Raw genomic sequence first — 25,483 nt, 5'->3', positions numbered from 1 at the left:
AGAGGCAGAAGTTTTGAATCCCAATCAAGTTTGAAATCCAAAACAAAAGGTTGTGTTTGTTTATTTATTTATATTATTTTGTTTATTATTTGTATTTGCAAGTACATGTTTTCTGTTAGGGTGCATATGAATATAAACCACACAGATGACAATAAAAGGAAATTGTCTTTAAATATTTAAAAAAGATTTGAATGCAAAGAGATTCATGAATAGAATGAAGGATAAGAGCATGAAACCAAAACCGCACATGGTGGTCAATGCACACCTGTGGAACAATGATACGATTTACACGTTTTCAAACACAAAACACTACTGGTCATCACTTACTCTCTGAGCAAAAACAGGGTTATAACACCAAAGCTAAACAAACACGTGGTTGAAGAACATATGTAAAATAAAACAATCACAGGACAAGGACAAACGATGTGTGGCGGTCAAAAAGTACTCACAGAGAAATGAAACTCAGGAACAGCCAAGAGAGTAGAGCCACTTGTGATGACTCCAATGTTTTTTTTAAACTATATATATATACACATGCTAGCGACAGATAATCCAAAAAGTACTAGTATTTTTCAAGTTAAATTTTTATTAAAGATTTGTAATTTCCTTTTTTAACTTTTCTGAATACATTTAAATAAATATTCAGAAAATTTTGTTTTTATGTTACATTTATGCCTATTTGATTTTCTAATCAAATGACTGCTTCCTTTCTTCGTCACTTCTTTTTCAGAGAACATACTCCCCTGTGTTTTATATTTTTAACTTCAAAAAGCTCCATTTGAAGTGTAGATGTGGCTCTTAGTGGTTCAATTTGAAGTACTAAATTTTGCTCTCGGACATTAAAGAAAGAAAGAACTACTTTCACTTATCTCGTGACGTTTGAAGAGTGAGAATTTCAGTAACAAAATCTTTTACTGGCTGAATAGTATTTTTTCAGTATCGGTTCAGATTTTGAACTCAAAGGGTAACCAGATACATTTAAGTGAACAAATGCATAAAGTCAATGTTTACAAAGCTATGGACGACACAACGAACAGCCTGGAGCGACGACCTCACCAGCATCATCATCATGCTGAACCCATCGAGTATTGGACCATCACAAACCCAACAGTGTCACCTCACTCCTCTCGCTCTATAATCCATCCTTACGCTCCCTCCTGCCACGGCTCCTCCAGCTGCAACGACTTTCTTTGTTTGCTGGAGGGATTTCGCTTGTTACCACAACAAGGTCATCCACTGAAGTGTGACCAATTCCACCTGCAGCCGCAACCATGTGAAGCCCCCCATGATATCATATGCAGAGGAGAATAAAGTAGATGATATCCCATGATTTCCGGGATACTTTTAGGATTCTGTAACCTGATACACCAACATAAAACCCATGAACACTTCCCTTTGTCTAAAATGCCCTCTCCGATTCCTCATCTGAATTAGAAATAGAAATAAATGTCTCTGTGTTTATAAATATGTTTGTTCTTTTCAACCCAAAATGCTTTGGAGCTCCAAAGAATATCGGGGGAACATCGCTGGAAAAGGGTTAAGATTCACTGTCATATAATAATAATAATAATTATAATAAACATGATATTTATGAAGGGCTTTTTAGGACACACAAAGATGCTTTAAGAGAAGGAGGAGGAAAATACACACACACATAGAGAAGTCATGTGTAAAAACAAATATAAAAATGAATATTAGAACATCAGGTTCTTTACCGCTAGTTCGGGTCAACAGTCGTCACTTTTAACTGGAAAACGGTCCAAATCTAATTCTGGAAAAGAGACGGAAATGTATAATGACGTGTTTAAACTTTCTTCAGAAACATTCTAAATTGTTCCGGAAATACTTTAGTCTTAGTTAGAAATAGTCTATTTTTAGCTTATTTTTAGCGGACGCTATTAGTCCAACATTCCTACACTGACATGAAGTACTCCGGGGAATATTGCGAGCACTTAACATGTAAGACAGTGGACTTGAATTGCTGGCGGTAATTACCCAGAGTGCTTGCTGTCAGTGTAGCATACTGCTAAAAATAAGCCTAGATGTAGACGTGTTTAAGTTTGTCTGTAAAAAAATTAGATAATGTCAAGGCTTCAATCCAAGATGGACGTTACAGACGAGCAGCATTGAGGTATTTGGATGTTTTTAAGTGTCTTTTTGAATGAAGACGAAGACAACCTAGCATCAGTAACTACATTAAAATGGACTTGGATTTTTTCTGATGTTTGGAAACCAGTTAGAAACAGAATAAATGGCAACTGGTAGTTTTGGTCAATGGAAATCTTTACAAAATAATAATAAAAGCTCTTATTAACCCATCACCTCTGTATTAAAACTGTTCTGGAGATGACTCTGAGACGAAGGATTCTATATGTACAGTTTTAAACTGGACCAGTCGGGCCAGCAGAGGTCTGGTGTTGTGCAGCTCTGCTAAGCAGCCCAACAATTTGCTCCACTTTTGTTGGAAAGGGCTGATGAGAAGCTGCACGTTCTCCCCAGAGTGACCATGCTTGACCAGTCACAGCAGAGATTCCACACAAAGAGCCTCAATGGAAGCAAACATTGTCCCTCAGAGCAGCTGAGTTTTCCTGGAACGCGTCAAACTTGTAACAACAATTGGCCGCTCTACACAAACATTTTTCATTTTGGTTGAAATGCAGCATGATTTTATTCAAGTTGTCCAGATTCATTCTGGAAGATCAAGATGTTAGTTTATCATAGGGAAAGATCACACGGAGGAGTTTGGAAAGAAAGTTATGGAGGTGCAGATGGTTTGGAGAGGAAATCCGTGTTTGGCCAAGAAGTTTGCAGCTGAGTAAGAGGAAGGAAACCTATGATGTCCATGAATGAATGAGTAAAAGATTTACGAGGGACTAGAGGATAACAGCGACTTCAGATAGGAAAATGACCAAAGAAGGACAAGAAAAACTTACTTCATGGCCAAAATATCTGAGTGTTTATTAAACAAATGAGAAATCACAAATGATTTTCTGATAGAGGTGAGTGACTAACAAAGATACACAATTCAAAGCTCCCAAGAATCTCCTAATCTGAAGTGTTCTTGCTAAACTTTACGGTTACTTCCCCAAATGTCATTAAGAAATAAACTTTTTGGCTTTTAAATTAAGAACAGCGCATCTGATCCTGTAATCCTTTATAATTACAGTCATACTCTTTACTGTTTAAAATGCATGTTTGTTTATGGAAGTCAGGGAGGTCGTTATCCTTGTACCAGAGACAACACAAGGGATACCTCAAACACATTTGTTTTCTGGCCTTCCGGTCACCTTGAACCTGAGATAACACAAGGGTTATATAGTTCTAAAGTTATAGTCATAAATTATAAGTTATAGTTATATACAAGGGTTATATATTTCTTCCTACCACTGAGGGTGTCACACAGTTTCATCTTTTTTTCTGAAATTTGACACAATAAAATAGTAAGTAAGTAAGTAAGTAAGTAAGTAAGTAAGTAAGTAAGTAATTAAGTAAGTAAGTAAGTAAGTAAGTAAGTAAGTAAGTAAGTTAGTAAGTAAGAAGGAGGTAAGTAAGTAAGTAAGTAAGTAAGTAATTAAGTAAGTAAGTAAGTAAGTAAGTAAGTTAGTAAGTAAGAAGGAGGTAAGTAAGTAAGTAAGAAGGAGGTAAGTAAGTAAGTAAGTAAGTAATATTTATAGAGCGCTTATCCATTACAGAGTCACAAAGCACTTAAACAATCAAAACAAAACTCAATAAAATATATACTTAAAAGATCAAGATAACACATAGAGAACAACACAGGAGTAATAGGCCACTTTTATTTATATTAGTCCATTGACATACATTTTTTTATTAAACTAGTTTTATATATTCAGTGTTACAATCAGGGCCGGGTCTAGACAGGCATGTATGAGGGGGCAGCCACAAATCTTGAGGGGGCATTGTGCCAGGCCCCCTCTTGCCCCTGCCTAGACCCAGCCCTGGTTACAATGTGCTTTAAATAAAACTTGGTTAATTTAAAAGGGTGTAGTACATTAAAGAAAAAAGTACAATCGTAAGTAAGTAAGTAAATTATATTGACAACAATACGATAAAACAAGAGGCATTACTACTTTTTTTTTATTTACTTGCTTAAGTTGGTTATTTTTATACAATAGAAACATTTTTACAAACAAACAGAAAAAAACAATTAAATGATTCTACGTCATTTCTGGGACTATCTCGCTTCTGTAAAACAGGAGGCAGAACATTTTCACCATAAAAACTCTTGGAAAGAGAGAGGAGTGAGGAGGTCTCTGGCAGGAGTGAGTCACACACATGACTCTCACGGAGAGAGAGTGAGACCCTCGTCACTCTCTGGCTCGTCTCGTCCCGGACCAGCACCTGGACCTCCCTTCACCCACAGCAGGAGTTCTTCAAAAACAATGCCCAGCAGAAGGTCCTCCGTCGACGCGCACCGTCTCTCAGGGATCTCCACGCCCGCCAAGGAGAGCCGATCATGACTCCGGGTCTGCCCTCCAGCACCGCCGTGTACATCGGCATGGAGGCGGTGATCGCGCTCTCCTCGGTGCTCGGGAACGTGATGGTGGTCTGGGCTGTGCGCCTCAACCGCTCGCTGAGGAACACCACCTTCTGCTTCATCGTGTCGCTGGCGCTGGCGGACATCGCGGTGGGAGCTCTGGTCATCCCTCTGGCCATCACCCTCAGCATCGGACTGCAGACCCACTTCTACAGCTGCCTGTTGGTCGCGTGCACGATGCTGGTCCTCACGCAAAGTTCCATCCTGGCTCTGCTGGCCATCGCCATCGACCGGTACCTGAGGGTCAAGATACCCATGAGGTAGGCACTGAAGGTGAAGATCCTAACTTTAATAGTTGCCTTTTGTTGACAGACGTTAGAGATGTACTGCTTTATGATGGCCACTAACTTAAGTTAAAATATCAGGGACGACTTAAATTTTGGAAGTGGACAATTCTGACTGTTTTCTTTATTGTATTTTCTTTATTTGTATTTATTTATCATGATGAAGTGAAGATAACAGACACTTGTCCTAAGATTTTGAATAACTATACTGAAAAGGTTTCCAATTGCAAAGGGATTTGTTACTCAATTGCGTCAATGGAATTATTTTTTTTTTTCTTACCAAATTCTGCTAAAGCTGATATTTGATTCTACGGGTGCGGTCATTTTCTACCATTTTTGGTAGTGGAGACTGGAGCCTGTCCCAGTATCATGGGGCGAGAGGCAGGGGACACCCTGGACAGGACGCCAGTCTGTCGCAGGGCACACCAAGACAGACAACCATTCACACACACTCTCATACCTACGGACAATTTCCCCAAGTTGTTAATCAACGTCTGTATGTTTTGGACTGTGGGAGGAAACCGGAGTCCCCGGAGTAAACCCACACAACACAGGGAGAACATACAAACTCCACACAGAAAGGTCACAAGTTGGCTCGGCCTGGAAGTGAACCAGCAACCTTCTTGATGTGAGGTGACCGCGCTAAACCCTGCGCCCACTTTTGGCTTTGATCTACTAATTCAATGAATAATGTCATCATTTTCAAACTGAGAGTGACATCTAGTGGTCTTTGAAAAACGTATAACACTGTATCATGATACATATGCTGAATCATCAGGGCTCATCGACCATTACATTTTTATTCTTGCAGGCTTCTCCAGGATTTTCTGAGACTACCGTTTTGTTCTCTGTGTTATCTTGACCTTTTTAAGTATATATATTTTATTGAGTATTGTTTTGATTGTTTAAGCGCTTTGTGACCCTGGTCTGGTAAAGCGCTTTATAAAATAAATGACTTACTTACTAGTGTCAAGTCCATTTCATGTAGAAGTAGGTCATAATAATAAAATATTTAAACTAGTAATTTCAGTTTTTTGAATATATATATATATATATATATTTTAATATTACTATGAACCTAAATCCTTCATATCTTAGTTGTTCTTATTGTTATGGTAATTTGATTACCACTTTATTATATGTGTTTTTAGATGTACTTTCTTGTATCAAAATAATGACCTATGGCCGTCCAATAGTTACCACCCTGAAATCCATAAATGTACTGGCTATTACGAAGACACTGTTTCTTTATTGACCAAAAAGATAGCAAAAGTAGATGAATAAAAAGACAGTTATTCGATTGCAGTTGCCAAGTCAAAAGCAGTGTTCCAAATTCAACTAAGGGATGTAATGTATTCAGCATGTCATAGGTCTGCACCAGGGCCTCCCCCTAGTTTCCAGGACAACCTCACCTACTTCCTCCCTCCCTTACATTTACGTGCAATATATTCTTCTTTGTGGAACTTATCGTGGCAAGAATCGTTGTGGTCTACCCTTGCTGGCTGGGATTAAAACCCTGAGTGAATGGAAAAGGTAATCAAGTTGGGAACATAATCAAGGATGCATCATAACAATAAAGTAACAAGTCAATAACAGAAATAATCATGTTGAAGTGCATCACAGAGATGTGGAATAAAACTCACATACGTCAATACCAATATCAAATGAGTTTGTTATTCACCAAAGGGAGCAGGAGAGAGCTGTTGTTTGACAACAAGCAGCGGCTGCTTTCTGACAGGCGATGCATGATTGCTCAATAGTCTCACAGTGACTGCGTGACATAATTTCTAAAGCTGGCAAACAACAAAAGCACAGAACCAGCAGCTACAGACACTTTTTCTCCGACACTGTTAGCACAGACAGTACAAAAAAAAGGATGAAAAAAGCGGTTATAGAAAAGACAAAACAAAGATTTGTGTTATTCAAAGTTTAAAAATAGCTTGTACTTAATTAGTACTTTTATTTGCAATTCAGAGCGTTCACTTTCTGACAGTCCAAGGTGTTTAACCTTGTTAGAGTCAGTCGCCGTGATGTGTTGCTCTCTGTGAGGCAATTTGAGCTTCCTTTCGTCGCAGTACGAGTCAGTTCAAGAACACTACAGCCATCATCTTTTTCAAAGAGCTCAGGCTATCAAGGATAAAAGACAACATAGGCATTTAAAACTGCAAGGTCTGCAGCTCCCCTTCTGTTAAAAATTGGAATTGCAAATTTCTTCAAGGTGATTTTCATGCATATATTTTATATTATGTTGTTAAATGTATCATAGATATTTTATTTTTGTGGTTTCACTGTGAATTTGGGACATGTATCTAATTGAATGTGTTTTTTAATATCCAAACTAAATAACCAAAGCTATACAAATGACAATGTTTGAATGGGTTCTATTCCTTTTTCTATCTGACAAAGTTCGTAGTCCCTTCCTCTTGAGACATTCAACTTGAGACATTACACGAAAAGTTGCAGAATATCATCTCATGGGCTGCAAATGGCCCTGCTAACCCATGTGTAAACTGTTGTTAAAACTGAGGGTTCCACGGAAAAATGAAAAGGCTTTTAGATCATACTTTTATCTGATGGAAATGAAGGATATTTCAGTCACACACAGCTGAACAAAAAGATAAGTCAAAGTTTCTCGGTCGGTGCAAAAAAAGAACCAAAGTTTTATATCCAGCCCTATACAAAGTCATGACTGTTCAAAATGAAATTAATTAATGAAATTAGTTTGAATGTTAAGCTGTATTCAAAATTTAAAAAGGGTTGATTCTGATCATCATGCATCCACAAACTTTGTCTGTAGGTTTGGAAGAAAGGATTCAGAGACAAGTTGTAATATACAGTATGCTGACTGTGGAGATTCCTCGAGCTGAGAGATAACACAAGGGTTAAAAGGGGTAAAAACCATTTACAAAATTATTGAACAATTTACTAAATAACAATTATTTTTTTCGTATATATTTTCTATTTTCCCCCTATTTTTTTCCTATTATTTTTTCCTATTTTTTTCCCTATAGTTTCAAGACATGCTTTCAGGGCCAAGTTTACAATACATTTTTCAAAGATGTATTCTGTAAGAAAACAGCTTAATATAGGAAATTCACCAAAGATAATTTACTATGTATAATGTTATTTTCTTTTTTATTAGAATTGATTTTCCAAAATTTGTATCGAAAAAGTATCGTTGAGGAAACAATATCGTATTGAGGGGATCAGCAATTTTTTCTTCTCACTCAACTCCAACATTTCTAATTCTAAGTTTAAATCAGCGTTTACCTTTGCTCTCACCAACAGTTACAAGCGGGTGGTGACCCCTCGCCGGGCTGGGACCGCCGTGTTGCTGTGTTGGCTGGTCTCCATTATTGTGGGCCTCACGCCCATGCTCGGCTGGAACAACCTGGAGAGTCTGCGTAAGAACGGCTCGCTGCTGACGGACGACCTGCGGGTGAAGTGCGAGTTCGAGACGGTCATCAGCATGGACTACATGGTTTACTTTAACTTCTTTGGGTGGGTGCTGCCACCCCTGCTCCTCATGTTGGCCATCTACGTGGAGATCTTCTACATGATCCACAAGCAGCTCAACAAGAAGGTCAGTCGACTCACATCGTTCTGAAGGAATTTTGGCTTTAAAAGTCTGAAAGTTGTCAATGTGGAAAATGTGTTTGTGATTTCATATTCTTTTAATTGAATCTCATTATTTATAAAAATGTGTCCCATTTTACCATTAATAATATTTCTCATGTAGGCATTAGCTCAAGGATATACTTTTCATAGAAAGGGGTAGCTTATCTCCAAAATACCACCCAAAGATTATACAGTATATAATTTAGCATGAATGCAAACCTGGTATGAAATACTATGAAGAATATTTTACTAAATTGTTATTTTGTACCAAAATCTTGTTCCTTACGACCCAAAGTGATAAATATATTCGGTGTGAGATTCTGATAGACAGTTGTTTACTCGCTACAAGGACCTCAAGTCTCATGCATGTGAAAAGCAATTTAACGATTCAACTCTCACTCGCCACACGCGGTATTTCTCAAGCACAAAAATATTGCACACGGAGTTCCACCGCGAGATGCTCTTGGCAATTTGAATTGCTCCCAATTAAGAGCGTGTTGCTTTTAAGATGAATTACTGATTCAGGCGGCGTCCACAGACCGAAGCAGAAGTAAGAATTATGCACTAAAGATTAGGAGACCACAGGTGAAAGGTTTAGAAGAAAGAAATGATATAGAAAATGATGAGGTCATTAAGAGGTAAGATAGTCGAGTCACTTTAAAAGTGATTTATTGTGTTCTTTAAGAGCTTCACATGCTATAAAAAAATATCTACATGTATCATAATAGTGTATTTAATGTAATGAATAATGTAGCTGGTATAGACTTTGTTTACCATTATGTTATCTCAAGTTATGTCAAGTGACCCAAAAACAAATTGAGTTGCCTCCTGGTGACATTTTTTTTCGGGCCAACACAAGGGTAAAAAAAACTGTTGGATGTTTGTTTTCATTAGAGATTAACAAGGAGTCTCAAGAGCAGAAGACAATGCCCATACATGGTTTTAGATACAAAAATACAATTTAATTTACAAAAATGTCCCACAAATATACAATAGGCTATACTAAGCAATTCCAAAAGATGGTGGCAGACGAGTAAGTCAACGGAGTGATGGCCAGACACATGATTCACTACAGAACAAAAGAAGACACAGTCAATGAAAAAAGTAAAACTCACCCAAACCTGAATAACAAAGGGCACTGAAAAACATCTCAGGGACAATCAGTGTCCAAAAACCCCATACAAACTAACAAGTTTTACCAGGCAGAACTGTAAGACGAGCTGACTCTGGTCTGTGGAATGCCCGGCGTATATGAAATGGAGGAAGATTGCCAGATTACTGGTCCTTTTGCATCACTATAAGGTCCCTCCAAAGGCCCCTAAACTGCTGACAAACAAGGGGGAAAAAGAACAGAACAGGAGTCCATACACAATAAAACGTAACCAGTAGGGATTGCAATGGTTTGTATTTTTTTCGAAATAATTTTGACTTATTTTCTTGTTTAAGGATGGAACAGTGAATTATGTGTTTAGTTTAAATGCTAACTGACACCATATACAATTTGAAATCTGATTTAATTCTCAATGCTTGTTTGATTAAGTTTTTCAGCTCCTAATAAGACTGTATAGAGCCGGTTCCATAAACAACCAAGAGATAGGTTGTTAAAATCATATTTATTAAACCCGTTTTACATATAGAATACCCTATTTGAAAAACTGTCTTTCTGTTTAATATGCAAGTAATTTAAATCAAATTTACATGTACAGTATATCAACAACCCTGGTGAGAGTTTCATACATTTTAAATAGTGATCAACCAAACCTTATGTATATTTATATTTAAGTATTATTTTCAGTGTATAACAAGTATGGCAAGTCTATTTAAAGAATTGTATTTAAATGTCCTTAAATAAGTTTCATATAATACGTACAACTAGATATAGGTGGATGAATTGTTGGACATTTGAACAGTATATAGTCTTTAATATACCAGTTGATATACACAAAGACCTGAACACTGTTACACTGTAACTATATGTTCTCTTCGAAGCCATGAAAGTAATCCATGTCTGCAGGTGACTGTCAGCCACGCCGACCCCAGCCGCTATTTTGGCAAAGAGCTGAAGCTGGCGAAGTCGCTGGCCCTTGTCCTCTTCCTCTTCGCCGTCAGCTGGCTTCCTCTCCACGTGCTCAACTGCATCACGCTCTTCTGTCCTTCCATCAAAGTGCCCGTGTTCATCCTCTACATCGCCATCATCCTCACGCACGGCAACTCCGCCGTCAACCCCATCGTCTACGCCTTCCGCATCAAGAAGTTCCGCAGCGCCTTTCGTAAAATCTGGAAGCTGTACTTCCTGTGTCAGGACCCCGTGGGTCAGCTTCCTCAGAGGGGGAGCCAGCGAGGGATGAGTCACGAGCGCCGGCTGAGGCAGAACGAAGACGACGACGACGGCGTGTGACCTTCCAGTGGATCAGTGTGATTGATATGAGTGATTCAATGTCAATGTGGGAACTTTAAAGGACTATTGGCAGAATGTACTGTAGGGGGAACTTTGTCCTTCTGGACATTTCATCTCAGCGATGCGAGCTATGGATCGTATCCAGGACTAAGGATGAAGAAGTCATGATGGTCATTGACAGTAAAAAGTGTTTTAATTTAATAATTATAGATTAATAGCACAGTGTGTCTTCAACGACACACTTTTTTTTAACTCCTTCCTGACTTTTTTTTTGTACAAGACAAAATAAAGATTGTATATTAGCAACAATGCTGCTTATTATTAATGCAAATGTTTCCTTTAAACTGTATTTAAAACTTGAAAATATATAGAACAAGGTGCAAAAAAAGATGAAGCTGTGATTTGTGTTCACTTCCATGTGCTTTGGAAACAATGTATTAATGTTTGAATGTTGTTTATTTGCCAACGTGTTGACTGTGATCTCATCTCACTGCCACATCAAGAAACATGCTCTACTTTCAGTTTCTTTTGGATGGTTGAGCGTTTTATACCAGTGTATATTCACGGAATGAAAAGTTAGTTTATTGTTAAATGTGTAAGTATTGATATTTTATTAGCATCAGATATCTCACAACCCTTGCATTTTTAAATCCTATATCATGTCTTAAGTTTGTGTTTTTTCGTTATAATTATTATTATTTATTTACCTATTTTTGGGAATTCATTTTAGGGATATTGAACATTTTCTAATTATGATATATTTTTTTATCTTAGGGTCAAGGTGACACAAAGGCCCGAAAACAAATGTGTTAGTGGTATCCCTTGTGTCTCCAAGATAACACAAGAGTTATAAATGATTTTCTAAACTAATTTAATCTCGATTCTTTTTTATGATTTGCAGACTTTCTTTTTTTTTTCTAAATTCATTTTTGTGTTTTCTGTTTTCATAAAGAGAATATATCTTTGAGGGAATAGCTTTAGTAATAATACAGACTTAACCTTCACTGCTACTAGATTAGTTGCGTGTTTCCAAACATAAACTGGCCAAAATCTCTGCATTCCATTAGAAGTGGACAAAGATTCTCCAGTGTAAACACAGAGCATTTCAACAATGGCGTATCTTCTACATGTTGTCGCTAAAGAATTGTTATCTGTTGAAAAAAGGTCATAGAAATATCATTTTCCAAGAGGAATTTGTGTCGTTCATCCTAATCTATAAAAGTATCTGATGTGACTGGGTTGTGATTATATACCTCAAATAAACCTTATTCAAGTTTATGCCCAATTATTTTAAATCACGTTAAAGTACTACTACTACTACTACATGTATATATATATATATATATATATATATATATATATATATAAATTGTGGATAGAATCAGCCATATTTAATCTGAAATATGCATTTATTTGAGTGTAAATCTATCACTTCTTTGGAAAAAGTATCTTGGAATGTGGCGTTTACTGTTTGCTTTCAATGAAGAAATGTCGTTAATAATTAATGTTGCTGCGCTTTTAGAAAACCTGTAGTTTTCTCATAACACAGGCTGGTTCGATAGTGAATGATGTCCCAGTTCTGTTTCAACACTAAGCACAAAGAATTTTGAGGAAGTTCTGTCTTGCTATCTTTTATCCAAAAGTACTTATTATCTCACTGTTTACGTCTGACAAAACAATATACTTCAATGTAAACTAACATCTCGGAACTAGAACAGAGAAATGCTACAACGTGAGACTGTGACCTGCAAACAAGATGGTAGTTTGATCTATAAAATGTTGGTTTGTGACTGTATGTGAAGATCTCGTTTTATTAAATGTTTTTTTTCCTTTTTTTGGGATAAAAAGTTCCTCTTTCTTCCAAAAACAGAATGAGTATTTGACTGGCATTGTTTTGTTATTGGTCACTTTTATTTTAAAAGCACTACACAGGACGTGTCGGAACCGCAGGACATCATCTGAAAGCAAGGGAACTTTTCATAACTGTGCTTATAATAACTGTCATTATGGTTAAGGGTAGAGTAGCTTATTCTGTAGCAGGACAACCAAAAGACAGGCTAGCTTCACCTGCACATGTATCAAGAGATATGCAGGCTTCTCCGTGAAATAACTCCTTGATGATTGGTGCAATAAAAACACTGTCATGGGTAGAAATATCAATATTGTTTTGTCTTTTTTTCCAAATTTGTTCAAATCTTCCCTCAACAGTGCAAACTTAAAATGCAACTAATGTGTTGATTTAAGTGTCTCTTAATTAGATGTTGGAGATCTCTTGTACTCAGCAGTATTTTGCGGTTTCTCTCTTTCCATTAAAATACATTGTAATTGAAAAAGTATTTACTGGGTACAACACATTAAAGGACTCAAAATAGAAGCAATTTCAACAATTCTTAAACCCTTAAAAGGCATGCACGCTAGACCAGCCGAGATTCTAATAGTAGAACGCAGTTGATTCCATTAGTTTCTATCCTTTTTTTTTTAAATCACAAAATAGGTTTTATGAAAACCTTTTTTTTGGCTCCATCTCAAAATTTTTAAAGTAAATTTTCTACATTTGTAAGCAGATTTGGACATTCTTGTGTAATTACAATTAAAACGTTAAGAAAAGAAAGAAATGTTTTGTTAACAACTGTTAAATACATAAACATAAAACAGGAGCTTACACTTGAATTTTTGAAAAACATTTTTATTTTAATTTTCAATAGAGAACAAGAGGAGTTTGTGATTTTGTGTTCATCCTGCAGAGGCTTGTAAATCGAGCACCGTTATACTCCCTGATGTATCGTATCAAACGATATGAATAGCTGAGTTTAAGGAAACATGCCAAGATTGACAATGAAGTTCGAAGGTAAAAAAGATGGCACAAGATGAGTGGATGTAATGGAATTTAAATATAAACTAAAATGAAAATATTGATGATCTTGTATTTATATCCACAACTACACCCACCAGAAAATGATCCATGATTTCCAGAGACATCACTATTATTCCATTCACAAATCATGGTAAGACAGAAAAGGAGAAGAACGAGCCGTAAAGTAAACATTCATTAGCTTAATTGTTCACATTGTCCTGTGGTTGTTGTGTGACGGCGAATGTGTGCAGATTTGAAGAGTTGAAGCTCATAAGTTCATAGGTCAGCCACTTGATCCTGAAAAACACAAGACATTTTTGTGAACATGGTTACTTTAGGTCACTTTCAAACCCTACACCAATCCTGCAGCACCTTTGACCTGACCTCAGATTGACCTGACAATAAATCATAAACAATAACATTTACACATTTTTTTTCACCCTCATGCGTTTGCAAGAGCATCTGTTGACCAATGAGTGTGTGTGTTTTGCTCATGTGATGCGAGACTGTGGTATCAGTAAAGTTTTGAGATAAAGGTTCTACAAGTTTAACATTTTTATTCATAAACAGGTGTTTATTATACTAGTACAGGCTAAAATGTTTCTAAATTAAAACATAAAAATTAAACCACTTCATACCATTACTGACTCAAAGAGAAATATTACAGTGACTCGCAGACTAATACTAGAATGACTCGCAGAGTAATACAGCAATACTTCGGTGACGTGAAGAATAATACTAAAGTGACTCGCAGAGTAATACTACAGTGACTTGCGGAGTAATACTACAGCGCTTGGCAGAGTAGTACTACAGTGACTTGCAGAGTAATACTACAGTGACTTGCAGAGTAATACTACAGTTACTTACATAGTAATACTACAGTGACTTGCAGAGTAATACTATAGTGACTTGCAGAGTAATAGTACGGTGGAGTAATTCTACAGTGACTCGCGGAGGTCTAAGACAGTGACTCGCAGAGGTATACTACAGTCTACAGTGACTGGCAGAGTAATACTACAGGGGAGTAATACAGCAGTGACTCGCGGAGTAATTCAACAGTGACTCGAAGAGTAATACAACAGTGACTTGTGGAGTAATACAAGAGTGACTTGTGGAGTAATACAACAGTGACTTGTGGAGTAATACAACAGTGACTTGTGGAGTAATACAACAGTGACTTGTGGAGTAATACAACAGTGACTTGTGGAGTAATACAAGAGTGACTTGTGGAGTAATACAAGAGTGACTTGTGGAGTAATACAACAGTGACTTGGGAGTAATACAAGAGTGACTTGTGGAGTAATACAACAGTGACTTGTGGAGTACATAAGGCTTATAAGGCGCACTCTGGATTTCTGAGAAAATCTAAGAACTACTGAAAGGGTTTTGCTATAATGGGATTAGGAGGTGTTTGAAGGAAGACAGAACCCTCTAGTGGGGATATGCCGTCACATTACTCGACTACACGTGTGGAAAGAAAATGTAAATGTTGACGCCCCTAGTATGAACCTTGTCCATCTGATCAGACTTCAGTCTGGAACACTTACCCATCCTCCTTGCTCAGTGACCCAGGATCCCACATTATCAATCAGATAACCCATCATGGCAGCCTGGACTTTTCTTTGCAGCTCTGGACAACTTTTCTTGATGAAAAGTCCGAAAGCCACGGAGGCCTTGATCAGCATCAGCTCTGGAGCAACGTCAACCTGAGCCTGAGCCTGGACCACAGCTTCTACGCCATTACTGAAGGCCTCTTTGAGCTCCTGTTCAGAAGATAGACAACATTATTAGGTCTTTTAAAGGTAGTCGGTTTTTCCAAGGGTGTGAGGGAAAAAAAATTATATACCACAATATTTTGATACTGCAATGATATCCAACAACACTGTGTAAATGTATCCAATTAAAAAAAAAGGAGAATATGTATATATACTGTATATATATATATATATATATATATATATATATACAGTATATATATATATACACATACATTTACATACAGTGTATATATACTGTACAAACATACGTTTTTCTTTAAAATCATTTCATTTTTAATCGTATTTGATGGTTTATGTAAACGAAAACAATTAATTATTCTATTTATTGTTAATATGCCGTTTGTTCATTTTTGTGTTGCAATTAAACATTAAGTCCTGTGCAGCTTAACGTACAATGAAAACCCGCAAAATGACTGAGAACGAGAGGATACAGTAGACTCAAGGAGCTTTTCAAATTGATGTTTGGAAATTTTGTAATGTGGTCTGTAAATTTTGCAAATGCCAGAGTCAATTACTCAGAAATATTACATATCAGGGTTGTCAAAAGAACCAATACTTGGTACCAATTCAGTAAGCAGGCAAAAATAAAACTTTTTTTTGGACCATATTATTATGTACAGAACACGTGTTCCCGACAGGACGTGTGTGCGCCAAAGAGGATCCTCTGCCACTTCAATACAATTAATTCTGCCATCACGAGTTAAAACAAAACACCTTGTCTTGATAACCAGTCAGAGTCACATTTGGAAATACTTGGAACCGTGTCAAAACCGTGTCTCAAGATTCAAAAGTCAAGAAGGAAACACAAGTAAGATTATAAAATGCTTTTTCTAAGGGTTGCTGAGTTCATTTTTTTCCTCTACAGCATCAGTCAGATGAAAGCATGACACTGACCGGAAGCAAAAGAGACTGCAGCCAAAAGTCACATAAATCTTTCAAAGGCAAAGTAATTACATTTTTTTTATGGTCCAGGTTGATCTTCACCACTGTTTAACTGAATAATAGTGATGGGTTTCATTTTTTATTTGCACACATAAGACAAATGTTTCGATTTTTTTTACTTCAAGGCACATTGAATGTATAATAGATAGTTGGTTGGTTATGGTTGTTTATTTGCACATTTGTGTGTAAACAAATGTTAACAGTATTACTCTTTCAATGTAAATTATTTATTGTTTGGTTTTGTCACTTAATGATTTTTTTTACAGGTTTTTTTTTTCTTAAACATGGTATGGGAAGGTATCAAAAACATTTTATGGTACCTGTAAACCAACTGAAATGTTTCTTATCACGACAACCCTACTACAAATATATCCTTGTTTCTACACTGTTGCAATACAGTATATCACTTCTGGATTATTGCCTAATTTACTAGGAGTGCTACACTTTGCATAGTAATGGCTTAAAGTAGAGAAAAGTTGCTTGTATATTACAATGTTTGATCAGGGAAAACAGCAATATGGTTTGGCAATATAAGAATGTAAATCATATTCTTTCATGGCCGGAGCGGCAAAGTCATAGTGAATCCAGATGTTCCCTTTTAAAAAGACATTTTAAAAAAAACAAATAAACAAACAAAGTGCACAAACATAGGTACCTTGTCCACGGTTGCCTTCTTTAAACTGGACAGAACGGTTTGGAACTCAACTGAGGAGTCCAAACTGTCACCGATGGTTCTCAGTTTGTCTGCGATGATAACAGGGTCGAAGTTTTCATCTAAACAAAAATATAAAAAAGGAAATACGAGTGATCACCTGACGTAGAAGAGTGGACACCAGAATGAAACAAACTCAACTAAATAAAGATACGTTAACATTCCCATGTCTTCTCTGTCAGGATCATGTACCGACAAGAACTGTACGAATGTGACGTAAGAGTGAGTCACTTTTCTTTTCATTTTCGTAACGTAATAAAAGAATTGTCAACTTACGAAAGAGTGATTTTCAGATATACGTTTATTATCCTTATATAATACTTAATAAAATAATACTAAATGATACGACAGAGAGCTGGGGTACATGTTTACCTGCCGGGACAATCGTGGCCCCTAAAGAAGCAGAAAATAGTTTAAAAAAAAACAACATATTCACCTTCAGGTCCGTCGGTCTCGTAGTCTGTATCTTTCGCATGTCGGTTACTGACCTTAGCGTTTTCATCGCTAAATAAACACTGAATTATTTGTGAGGTTTGACGCTCGAGCAAAGCTGTCACCGGCGCCATGTTCGAGGTATCACTCGCGCAGGCGCAGTTGAGGTGACAGCATGACACTGACCGGAAGGTGGCACGATCCACAGTGTACACCGGCGAGATGGAGCACGTGACTGACGACTTCCGTCTGTGGGCGTCTAAGATTAAAAGCTAGAACTAGTTGAATTAAAAACTAGACTCAAACTTTCAAATACAATAGATTAATTCACACGGATTTGTCTGTTGTCATTTTTTATTATTTATTAATTAAGGTTATAACATGATTTGTTTACAATTTTTTAAAAACTTTTAACTCACTAACAGAATCTCAGTATACAAATGTGTCTATATTAACACACTTTCTCTTATTAAATATGGAATTTTGTAGAAAAATGTAGATATTGTGTGGGAGAAAAGAGAGAATTAGAGAAGACCTGGGCAACTTGCAGTATTGTATTATGTAAGTATGAATCCATCTGATTGCTAACTAACAATTTTGGTTTGTATTTATTATATTTAAACATATAATAACACCAGAATTTATTATTATCTTCACTTTTTATTTGCTCCTGTTTGTGTGTTCTTATTTTTATTTTTTGACAAAAAATAAAGACATACAAAAAATTGAAAGATTATCTTATATCTTAATATAAATAAAATAATGATTGTAGTTGTCATGGCCTAATGACATAACGTTAAATGTGTATTTTAAATCAAGGAAAATAAAAGAGTAATAACTTTCATTAAGTAAGGAAAATACAGCATTTGTTTGATCACAGCTATAAAACTGAGTATTGCTTATTTTTTATGAAATAGTTCGTTAAACAAGTGAATATGGATAAATCAACATTTATTTGGGGTTAATTTTTTCCCCCTCAATATTCTTCAACTCAAACTTCAAAGCATCAGTTTTCTGGCTGTGGTTGTGGTTCTGGCTCCTCATCAGGGGGAACCATTGGAGCGCCATCTAGGAAGGTGCAAAAGTGTTCTGGGGTGTTGAGCTCTGGTTTTCGTAACAGGAAGTGACATTTAGGGAAAAAATATGCTGAAAACAGCCCAACGTTGCTCCCCAGAGAAAAAGACATGTGGACAACAGACCTCTTTCTGTCAGTCAAGCCAATATAGATGGGGATGAAGACCACCCACAACACACAGAAGATCAGGCAGGAGAAGGTGATGTCCCTGGCCAGGTTGTACTGATGAGGAGGCCTCACAGCGATGAAGGTGCACATGAACGATGCCAGAGTCAGAGCACACGGGAACCCTTGCATCAACACGAACCCCAACATGGGCTCCACTGGACAGGACAAGAACGTCTCCGTGAAGTCTATCTTCATGTCCGCCTTGTACTCTGACAGCGTGGGTCCGTCCTGGATGAACCAAGCGCACAGACCCGCCTGCACGGTACAGCAGACGGTCAGAAACCCGGCGTTCACGGGGGCTCTCAGCTTGGGGAGATGTTTGCCAACCTTCTCTGTGAACTCAGTCACAAAGAAGATCTTTGAAGAAAGAAGAAACAGAGTGTTAAATAATTTGGCCTGAATGGACAGAGCAGACTTCTGTCACCTGTAGTGCGATAGAGGTTACTAATGCGACGGCGACAGTTTGGAATATGGCCAACAGGGGGAGCTGTAGACAACACACGGCGTCTCCGGGCTCTCCCAGGAAAAGCAGCAGGCTCAAGCAGGCCCCCATCAGACTGAGTAGAATCACAAAACTCAGGTTTCCTCCCGATGCCATGACCATGTGGGTTCCTCGATGCTTCAGGAAGAGGATGAAAACCGACGCCTGGCAAAGCAGCAGCACCACTATACCCAGGGTCAGCGCTATGGCCTCCGGGGAGTCCCAGGACAAGACTGTGAAGGTGGGATAGATGCAGCTGGTGCTTTGGAAGTACGACCACTGGCCCTCTGGACATTTGGTGCACTGGATGTCGTCTATGGGACCAACATATAGTGATGGGCTGATGAAGCTTCATGAAGCAGTGTCATGTTGTTTAGAGGTCAGTAGGTGGCGTCATCAGTTTAAAAATGATGATTCATTAGAAAAGTTGTTAAAAACGATGGAAGACGGTGCAGAGGCCGCCATCTAGTGGACTCTGAAAATAATGACACTGCTTCGTGAAGCTTCATCAGACCATCACTACAAATTACACAACTTATGTGGTAAAATATGTGACATTCTACAGGTCTCTCAGGGAACGAAATATTACTAGAGCAGAGTCAATTATGATGTAATAATGGCTTCACTCCTCCTCCAGCCACCTGTAATCACACCCCGCTTTATTTATACAAGGAGCCCCATACAACAAGTGGAGACTCCCTTGATGCTTGACCAATCAATCAAAGCATCTCCAGGATTTCATCTCCAGAAAAAGTGTTTTCATTTGGTGGAGATTAAGCACATTTTCCAATGTAAATATTTCAATGAAAAGAGAGTTTTGTACAAAAAGACACTCACTGATGATACAATAGAGATCCAGGATCCATTTAAGAGACACTTAAATCAACATATTTGTTGCCCTTTTATTAGAGTGTACTTTATTTTTCTGTTTCCATAACAGTTATTCGTTCTTTTATCTTTTTTTGGGGGGTTGTTTGATAGTAGGTGTACTCTGTTTACACTATAAAATAATAATGTCATGTGTTTTGTGATGCTACTGCAGTTGTGAAAGTGTTTAAAAAAAAAAAGCAATATTGTTACCTCTGTCTTTCTGATAGGTTCCTGCCACACAGTCGATACAATCAAAACAGCACGAGTGAAATCCTTTGACCCTTCGAACCTGACCTTTCGCACAATCAGCCGAGCAAGTCGATTTGGGCGCCTACAGCATTGTGGACATAAAAATACCATTAACACTGTAATATTTGTAACTTCCGCAACAGTCCGCAGAATAAATCGGAGGTCACCTCCGAGTTTTTAGTGTGCCATTTAAACAGGGAAGGATCGATGGATAAAGTTCTGTGATAGCTCCCCACGAGTCGGAAGTTCCAGGAGTCGGCGTTCCAAGCCCACTCCACCACATTGTATCCGATATTTGGGTTTCCATTATCGTCAAACATGATCCTGGTACCATTGATGTCGATCGACGTGTTCCGTAAAACCTCCAACAACTGTTGAGGAGTATTGGTGTTGTTATTGAGAAGCATAACATACAAGAAGGTGCACTGCCTGGACGAACAAAAAAAGAATTATGTTACTATGTTCCTATTGGTTCATCGCATACGTGCGACTGGTCATGAGGATAAACTGAATGACCAGGTTTACTCAATCAATGGATGTTGATGGCACATGATACTCCAAGATGAAAAAAAAGGATGTGTTTGAGGTATCCCTTGTGTTATCTCAGGGTCAAGGTGACCCGGTGGCCTGAGAACAAATGTGTTTGAGGTATCCCTTGTGTTATCTCTGGGTCAAGGTGAACGACCACCCTGGCTTCCATAAATACATATGCAGTCGGTCACCTTGACCCAGAGATAATACAAGGTTAAGGGAGAAAGTATTAATGTTGTGAGATGATATGATGCCCATATTATTATGAGTACAATAATGTACTCTATGGACGGTTCCGAAAGAAAAACTTTTACCTGACATTTTTTGTTTGTCAGCGTAAGTGTACCTACCCTCCACGGTAAGATTTTGGTTCCATCTTCCCAAACCTTACAGCCATCAGAGTCGCACTCCAGCATGTCGTGCAGCGCCTGAGCCACACTGTTGACGGCGGCATAGACACTGAAAGCCAAACCCTGGACAGCGGCGTTGGTGATGATGGTGATGTTGGCAGGTGTGAAGTCCAAACACTGTGGGCAGGTGTTGACCGGACGTTCGAACGAAAACCCCGGATTCCGTTCCCTCTCTTCGCTCAGCTTGGCGAAGAGCGCCAGCGCGTAGTCGACGAGCTGCGGCAGTGAGTGTATTTTATACATGAATCCAATGACCGTGCCGATATTCTGGACGTTCCGGAGGGAGTTTATTTCTTGGCGGACCGCCCAGCTCGTGCTTGCTATCCACACTTTTGTTATGTTCCGGTTAATAACCTGGAAAAGAAATCCATCAGAAAAGCGACTGACTAATCGTCAACATATATGTAGCATTTCCATTTTTTTTTTACCATTATTTTTCTCCATTTTCCGTAATATATATTTTCAATATTGACCTTGAAACATGTTATAGAAGAATCAAGTACTGAGATACTTTTGGAACTTTACCAGAACCTGGTAAAATCAACAAGAAGTTTTGATTTAATTCCGAAAAAACAAATGAACATGCTGAAATTCGCATTGGTGCATGAGATTTTCTGACATTGCAATTACACTTCTCTGACACACGGGGTCCCCAGAATCAATATTTTGAATCTTACGTATCTTAAACTGAACAGTATGGAAGCCTCAGTTTTGACTATTTTAACCATTTTAAAGTAATTTGTATACTTCTGCACATGTCTCAATCCTTTACCTACCTCTCTGAAAAAGACCTCCGCCGGCCCCACCAGGGCAATAACCACGACCACGCCTACTTTTGCAGCTTCAATGTTGTCGATGATGTTCTGCACCGCTAGAGCTGGTTCTGTGTACACCGGGATGAGGCCCTGGTAGGCCACACACACCGACATGTTCTCCGCTTCTTTTGAGAACTCCTCCACGCCTCGTTGACCGTACTCTTCGTCGCTGCCCACCACTGCCACCCAGGTCCAGTTGAACTCCTTCAGCAGATGCGCCATGGCCTGGACCTGCCACTTGTCCGTGGGAACCGTGCGGAAGAACGATGGGTAGAGGACGTTGTCGCTGAACTTGTCGCTCGTGGCACCGTAGCTGATCTGGAGTGAGCAATAAAATCAACCATAAAGATTTTTTAACTAGTCAAGATCAATAAGTCTAGAGAGAATTCCAAATAAATCCCCACACAATAGTTTCCAGAGAAAAGTGTGGCCCGGGGGCCACATGGGGTCCTGTGACTGTATCTATGAGGCCCTCATGAGAGAACTTGTATAGATGATGTAGAAACGTATTACACATATTTGACCATTTATTTTTTGTGCTCTATAATTCAGCCAATTTAAAATATTTTTTAAAATGTTCTTCATCATCCCTTGTGTTATGTCAGGGTCAAGGGTACTTACTTAACCTATATTATGTTCACCGTGAGCCAAAAGCAAAACAAGGGATACCTCAAACACATTTTCTTTCGGGCCTCCCGGTCACCTTGACCCTGAGACAACGCAAGGGTCAAGGGATTCTATTTATCCTTTTTTCTTTCTTTAATTTTCCTTTTTTTAAATAACTTTTTTTTATCCCTAAAAAAAATGGATTTGATTTATATTCAAAACAACTTTATTTATAAAATAATTTTATTCAACATTTTATAATTGCTTTGTAACAGTTGATATTTTTGCGCTGTTTTTGAACCTGTTCATTCAGCATATTTTTGGAATTTAACAACAGTCGCTGTATAGTATGTGTCCCTTTAAGAAAATACATTTTCGTCATCAAGTCAAAGCCATATCATTATAACCAATAACATAGGAAACAGTGTGTAATTAAGCTGTTGTTGTGTGTTCTTTCTAGTTCAAAGTATGAAACTGTTAATTAAAATGTTGTCAATGATATCGGGCCATCCTTCATTCTAAATACACTGTGGTGTCGAGTGTTGCCACGAACCTGCGGCATCAGGAAGAATCCCAGCAGCTTGCCTATGACCGAGACCATCTCGGAGTTCAAGGGACCGATGACCGCCGCAATTCTGGTCTCGTGGTCGGTGTAGTTACACTTGACCGACAGCTGCTTGGTGGACTTGGCGGTGAGGAAGGAGAGCGTGGGCCTCACGATGACGGCGGACTCTCTGCACGTATCGTAGGTGTCGTGACCCAACTTGATGCCGGGAAGCAGCTCCTGGTTCCCGTTGATCTCGTCCACGGCGTATTTCATCACCAGAGACAAACCCAGCCCCAGTTCATTCAATCTGACGTGAGAAAGTGAGAACAACTGTGTGGTTGTTGCTTAAACTCCAGGCAACTGTAAGCTTTGGGTCCGACAAACATGCAGAAATCCCAACATAATTTACTGTGGTCAAGTTTTTTAAGTGACTTGAGAAACAAGTCTTGCACTGTTTCACACTACATGTGGCATTTAGCAAGCTAAGCAGTGTGGATTACAACATTTGCATTTACACAATATTAAGATTAAGGCCGGAAATTAAAATCAGTATGATTAACCGTTTTTTTTTTTTTACTGTTAAGATTATCGTAAGATATATATTTTTTAATTCTCAATCTGTTTACAGTTGCTGAAATACTTATAATAATAATATTTACAAAAATATAAAATACTATAAAATAAATACTTAAATATACTGTATAGATAGATTCATTATCCTTATATATATATATATATATATATATATATATATGACTCATTTTTGATGACTGTGTATATTGTACGACTCAGGGTAAAGTTAAACTGGATGAGAAAAGGGAGAGATGACTTAAAGGTCGACATAAAAATCATGCACTCATGAATCTCTTTTTTTTTAATAATGACATTAATTTAAATTATTTATTTTTTAAAAAAAATCAAAATTCTCTGAAGGAAAAAAAAATTAAGCCAAAAGCCCAAAATGAATAAAATATATATATATATATATATATGTAATTTTTAATACATTTTGGGCTTTTGACCTAATTTTTTTGGTGTGTGTGTGTGTAGATAATATAATACATGTATTTTACTGTACATGATCCGTGCAAAGTGCTGCTCCAAACATAATAAAATCATTTTTTTGAAGCCTTTTTAAAAAATAAATAAATAAACGTTTTTTAAAGCATGAACATTATTTAAAAGAAAATGAATAATCTATTTTAAGGTTGTAAACTATTTTTCTAGGTCATGACGACCGCATACCTTACACAGGTGATGTTGTTGGGCACCGTTCTGTCCACCAGTGTGTCGGACTGCTCGTGGATGGGGAACAAGCCTCCCAGCATGATGTCTCCGCTCAGATGGAAGAAGTTAGCAGAAATATTCTGAAACCAGCCGGGATCGTTCACGGAGGAGCCTGCGAGAGACACCCGGAACAGAACCAGGAAAAGGCCGAACATGGTTCATAAGCCTCAGCTCTGTCCTGAGTATAACTTGTTTTTGTGTTTGTTAATCTTAATATAATGTTGCATGCAAATTAAAGCTCACGATGTGACTGGCCACACCCATTTTGGTCACCTGGTCATGATGACAAAATTGCAAATCGTGTCAACCACATGAATGTGGTGACTTCTGTGGTTCCATGAAGCTGCTGAGTTGTGTATTTACTTTTCATAATATCACCACAGGTTACCAGACATCTATGCGACACTATTCTGTTTAACATCTCCCTGGACAATATCTAACAACCAAGAACAATCCTTTCAAATTGTATGGGAAACTGCGTACTTGAGACCTTGGCTCCTGCTGTCTAACGTGTGTTTTAAAGGAACATATAATTTCAATGTAATTACGTATCATGTCACTGTTTTGTGGATACAATAAAAATTACATTTTGACATTTGTCTTTACTATGTATCATGTGAGAGCTATTGCCACATGATTTCCCACTGATTTTAATTTTACTTTCATGACATAATTAGTTTGTTTTTCCCCTGTTATGGTGATAATATAAAATTAGAGCAATAATAAAATATATATATATAATTGACAGCAGATAGGTTATTCTAAAAAGAAGGTACTTCTCTAAGATTTGTTAGATAGAAGGAGGATATCACTTTGATGCAAATACTTTTGTTGTGAAATTAGATAATTTAATTAAAAACCCAACTTTGTT

The 25,483-nt window shown here is 37.8% G+C and overlaps 3 protein-coding genes across 3 annotated transcripts; 1 reads left to right on the top strand and 2 right to left on the bottom strand.

The window, feature by feature from the left end:
- Positions 1-4,368: 4,368 nt before the first annotated feature.
- Positions 4,369-12,161, top strand: LOC148071249 (adenosine receptor A1-like). Its single transcript, XM_087800355.1, has 3 exons — positions 4,369-4,815; positions 8,128-8,422; positions 10,472-12,161. Exons 1-3 carry the CDS (start codon positions 4,475-4,477, stop codon positions 10,853-10,855), a joined length of 1,020 nt encoding a protein of 339 aa, XP_087656481.1. The 5' UTR covers positions 4,369-4,474; the 3' UTR covers positions 10,856-12,161.
- A 1,364-nt stretch (positions 12,162-13,525) lies between these two features.
- Positions 13,526-17,735, bottom strand: LOC148071248 (uncharacterized). The gene is made up of 4 exons (XM_087800953.1): positions 17,578-17,735; positions 17,085-17,203; positions 15,257-15,472; positions 13,526-14,006 (listed from the first exon to the last, which is right to left on the bottom strand). Exons 1-4 carry the CDS (start codon positions 17,705-17,707, stop codon positions 13,986-13,988), a joined length of 486 nt encoding a protein of 161 aa, XP_087657079.1. The 5' UTR covers positions 17,708-17,735; the 3' UTR covers positions 13,526-13,985.
- An 844-nt stretch (positions 17,736-18,579) lies between these two features.
- On the bottom strand, positions 18,580-24,767 carry tas1r3 (taste receptor, type 1, member 3). Its single transcript, XM_087801785.1, has 8 exons — positions 24,571-24,767; positions 23,332-23,632; positions 22,134-22,490; positions 21,298-21,711; positions 20,584-20,787; positions 20,378-20,498; positions 19,241-19,611; positions 18,580-19,173 (listed from the first exon to the last, which is right to left on the bottom strand). The coding sequence occupies exons 1-8, from the start codon at positions 24,765-24,767 to the stop codon at positions 18,580-18,582; spliced, it is 2,559 nt and encodes an 852-aa protein (XP_087657911.1).
- Positions 24,768-25,483: the final 716 nt, after the last annotated feature.

Source organism: Callionymus lyra, chromosome 10, assembly GCF_982586985.1.
Source record: "Callionymus lyra chromosome 10, fCalLyr1.hap1.1, whole genome shotgun sequence".
NCBI classification, from domain to species: domain Eukaryota; kingdom Metazoa; phylum Chordata; class Actinopteri; order Syngnathiformes; family Callionymidae; genus Callionymus; species Callionymus lyra.
Note: the sequence above shows the minus strand (reverse complement) of the source record. Positions and strands in the feature narration are given on the sequence as shown.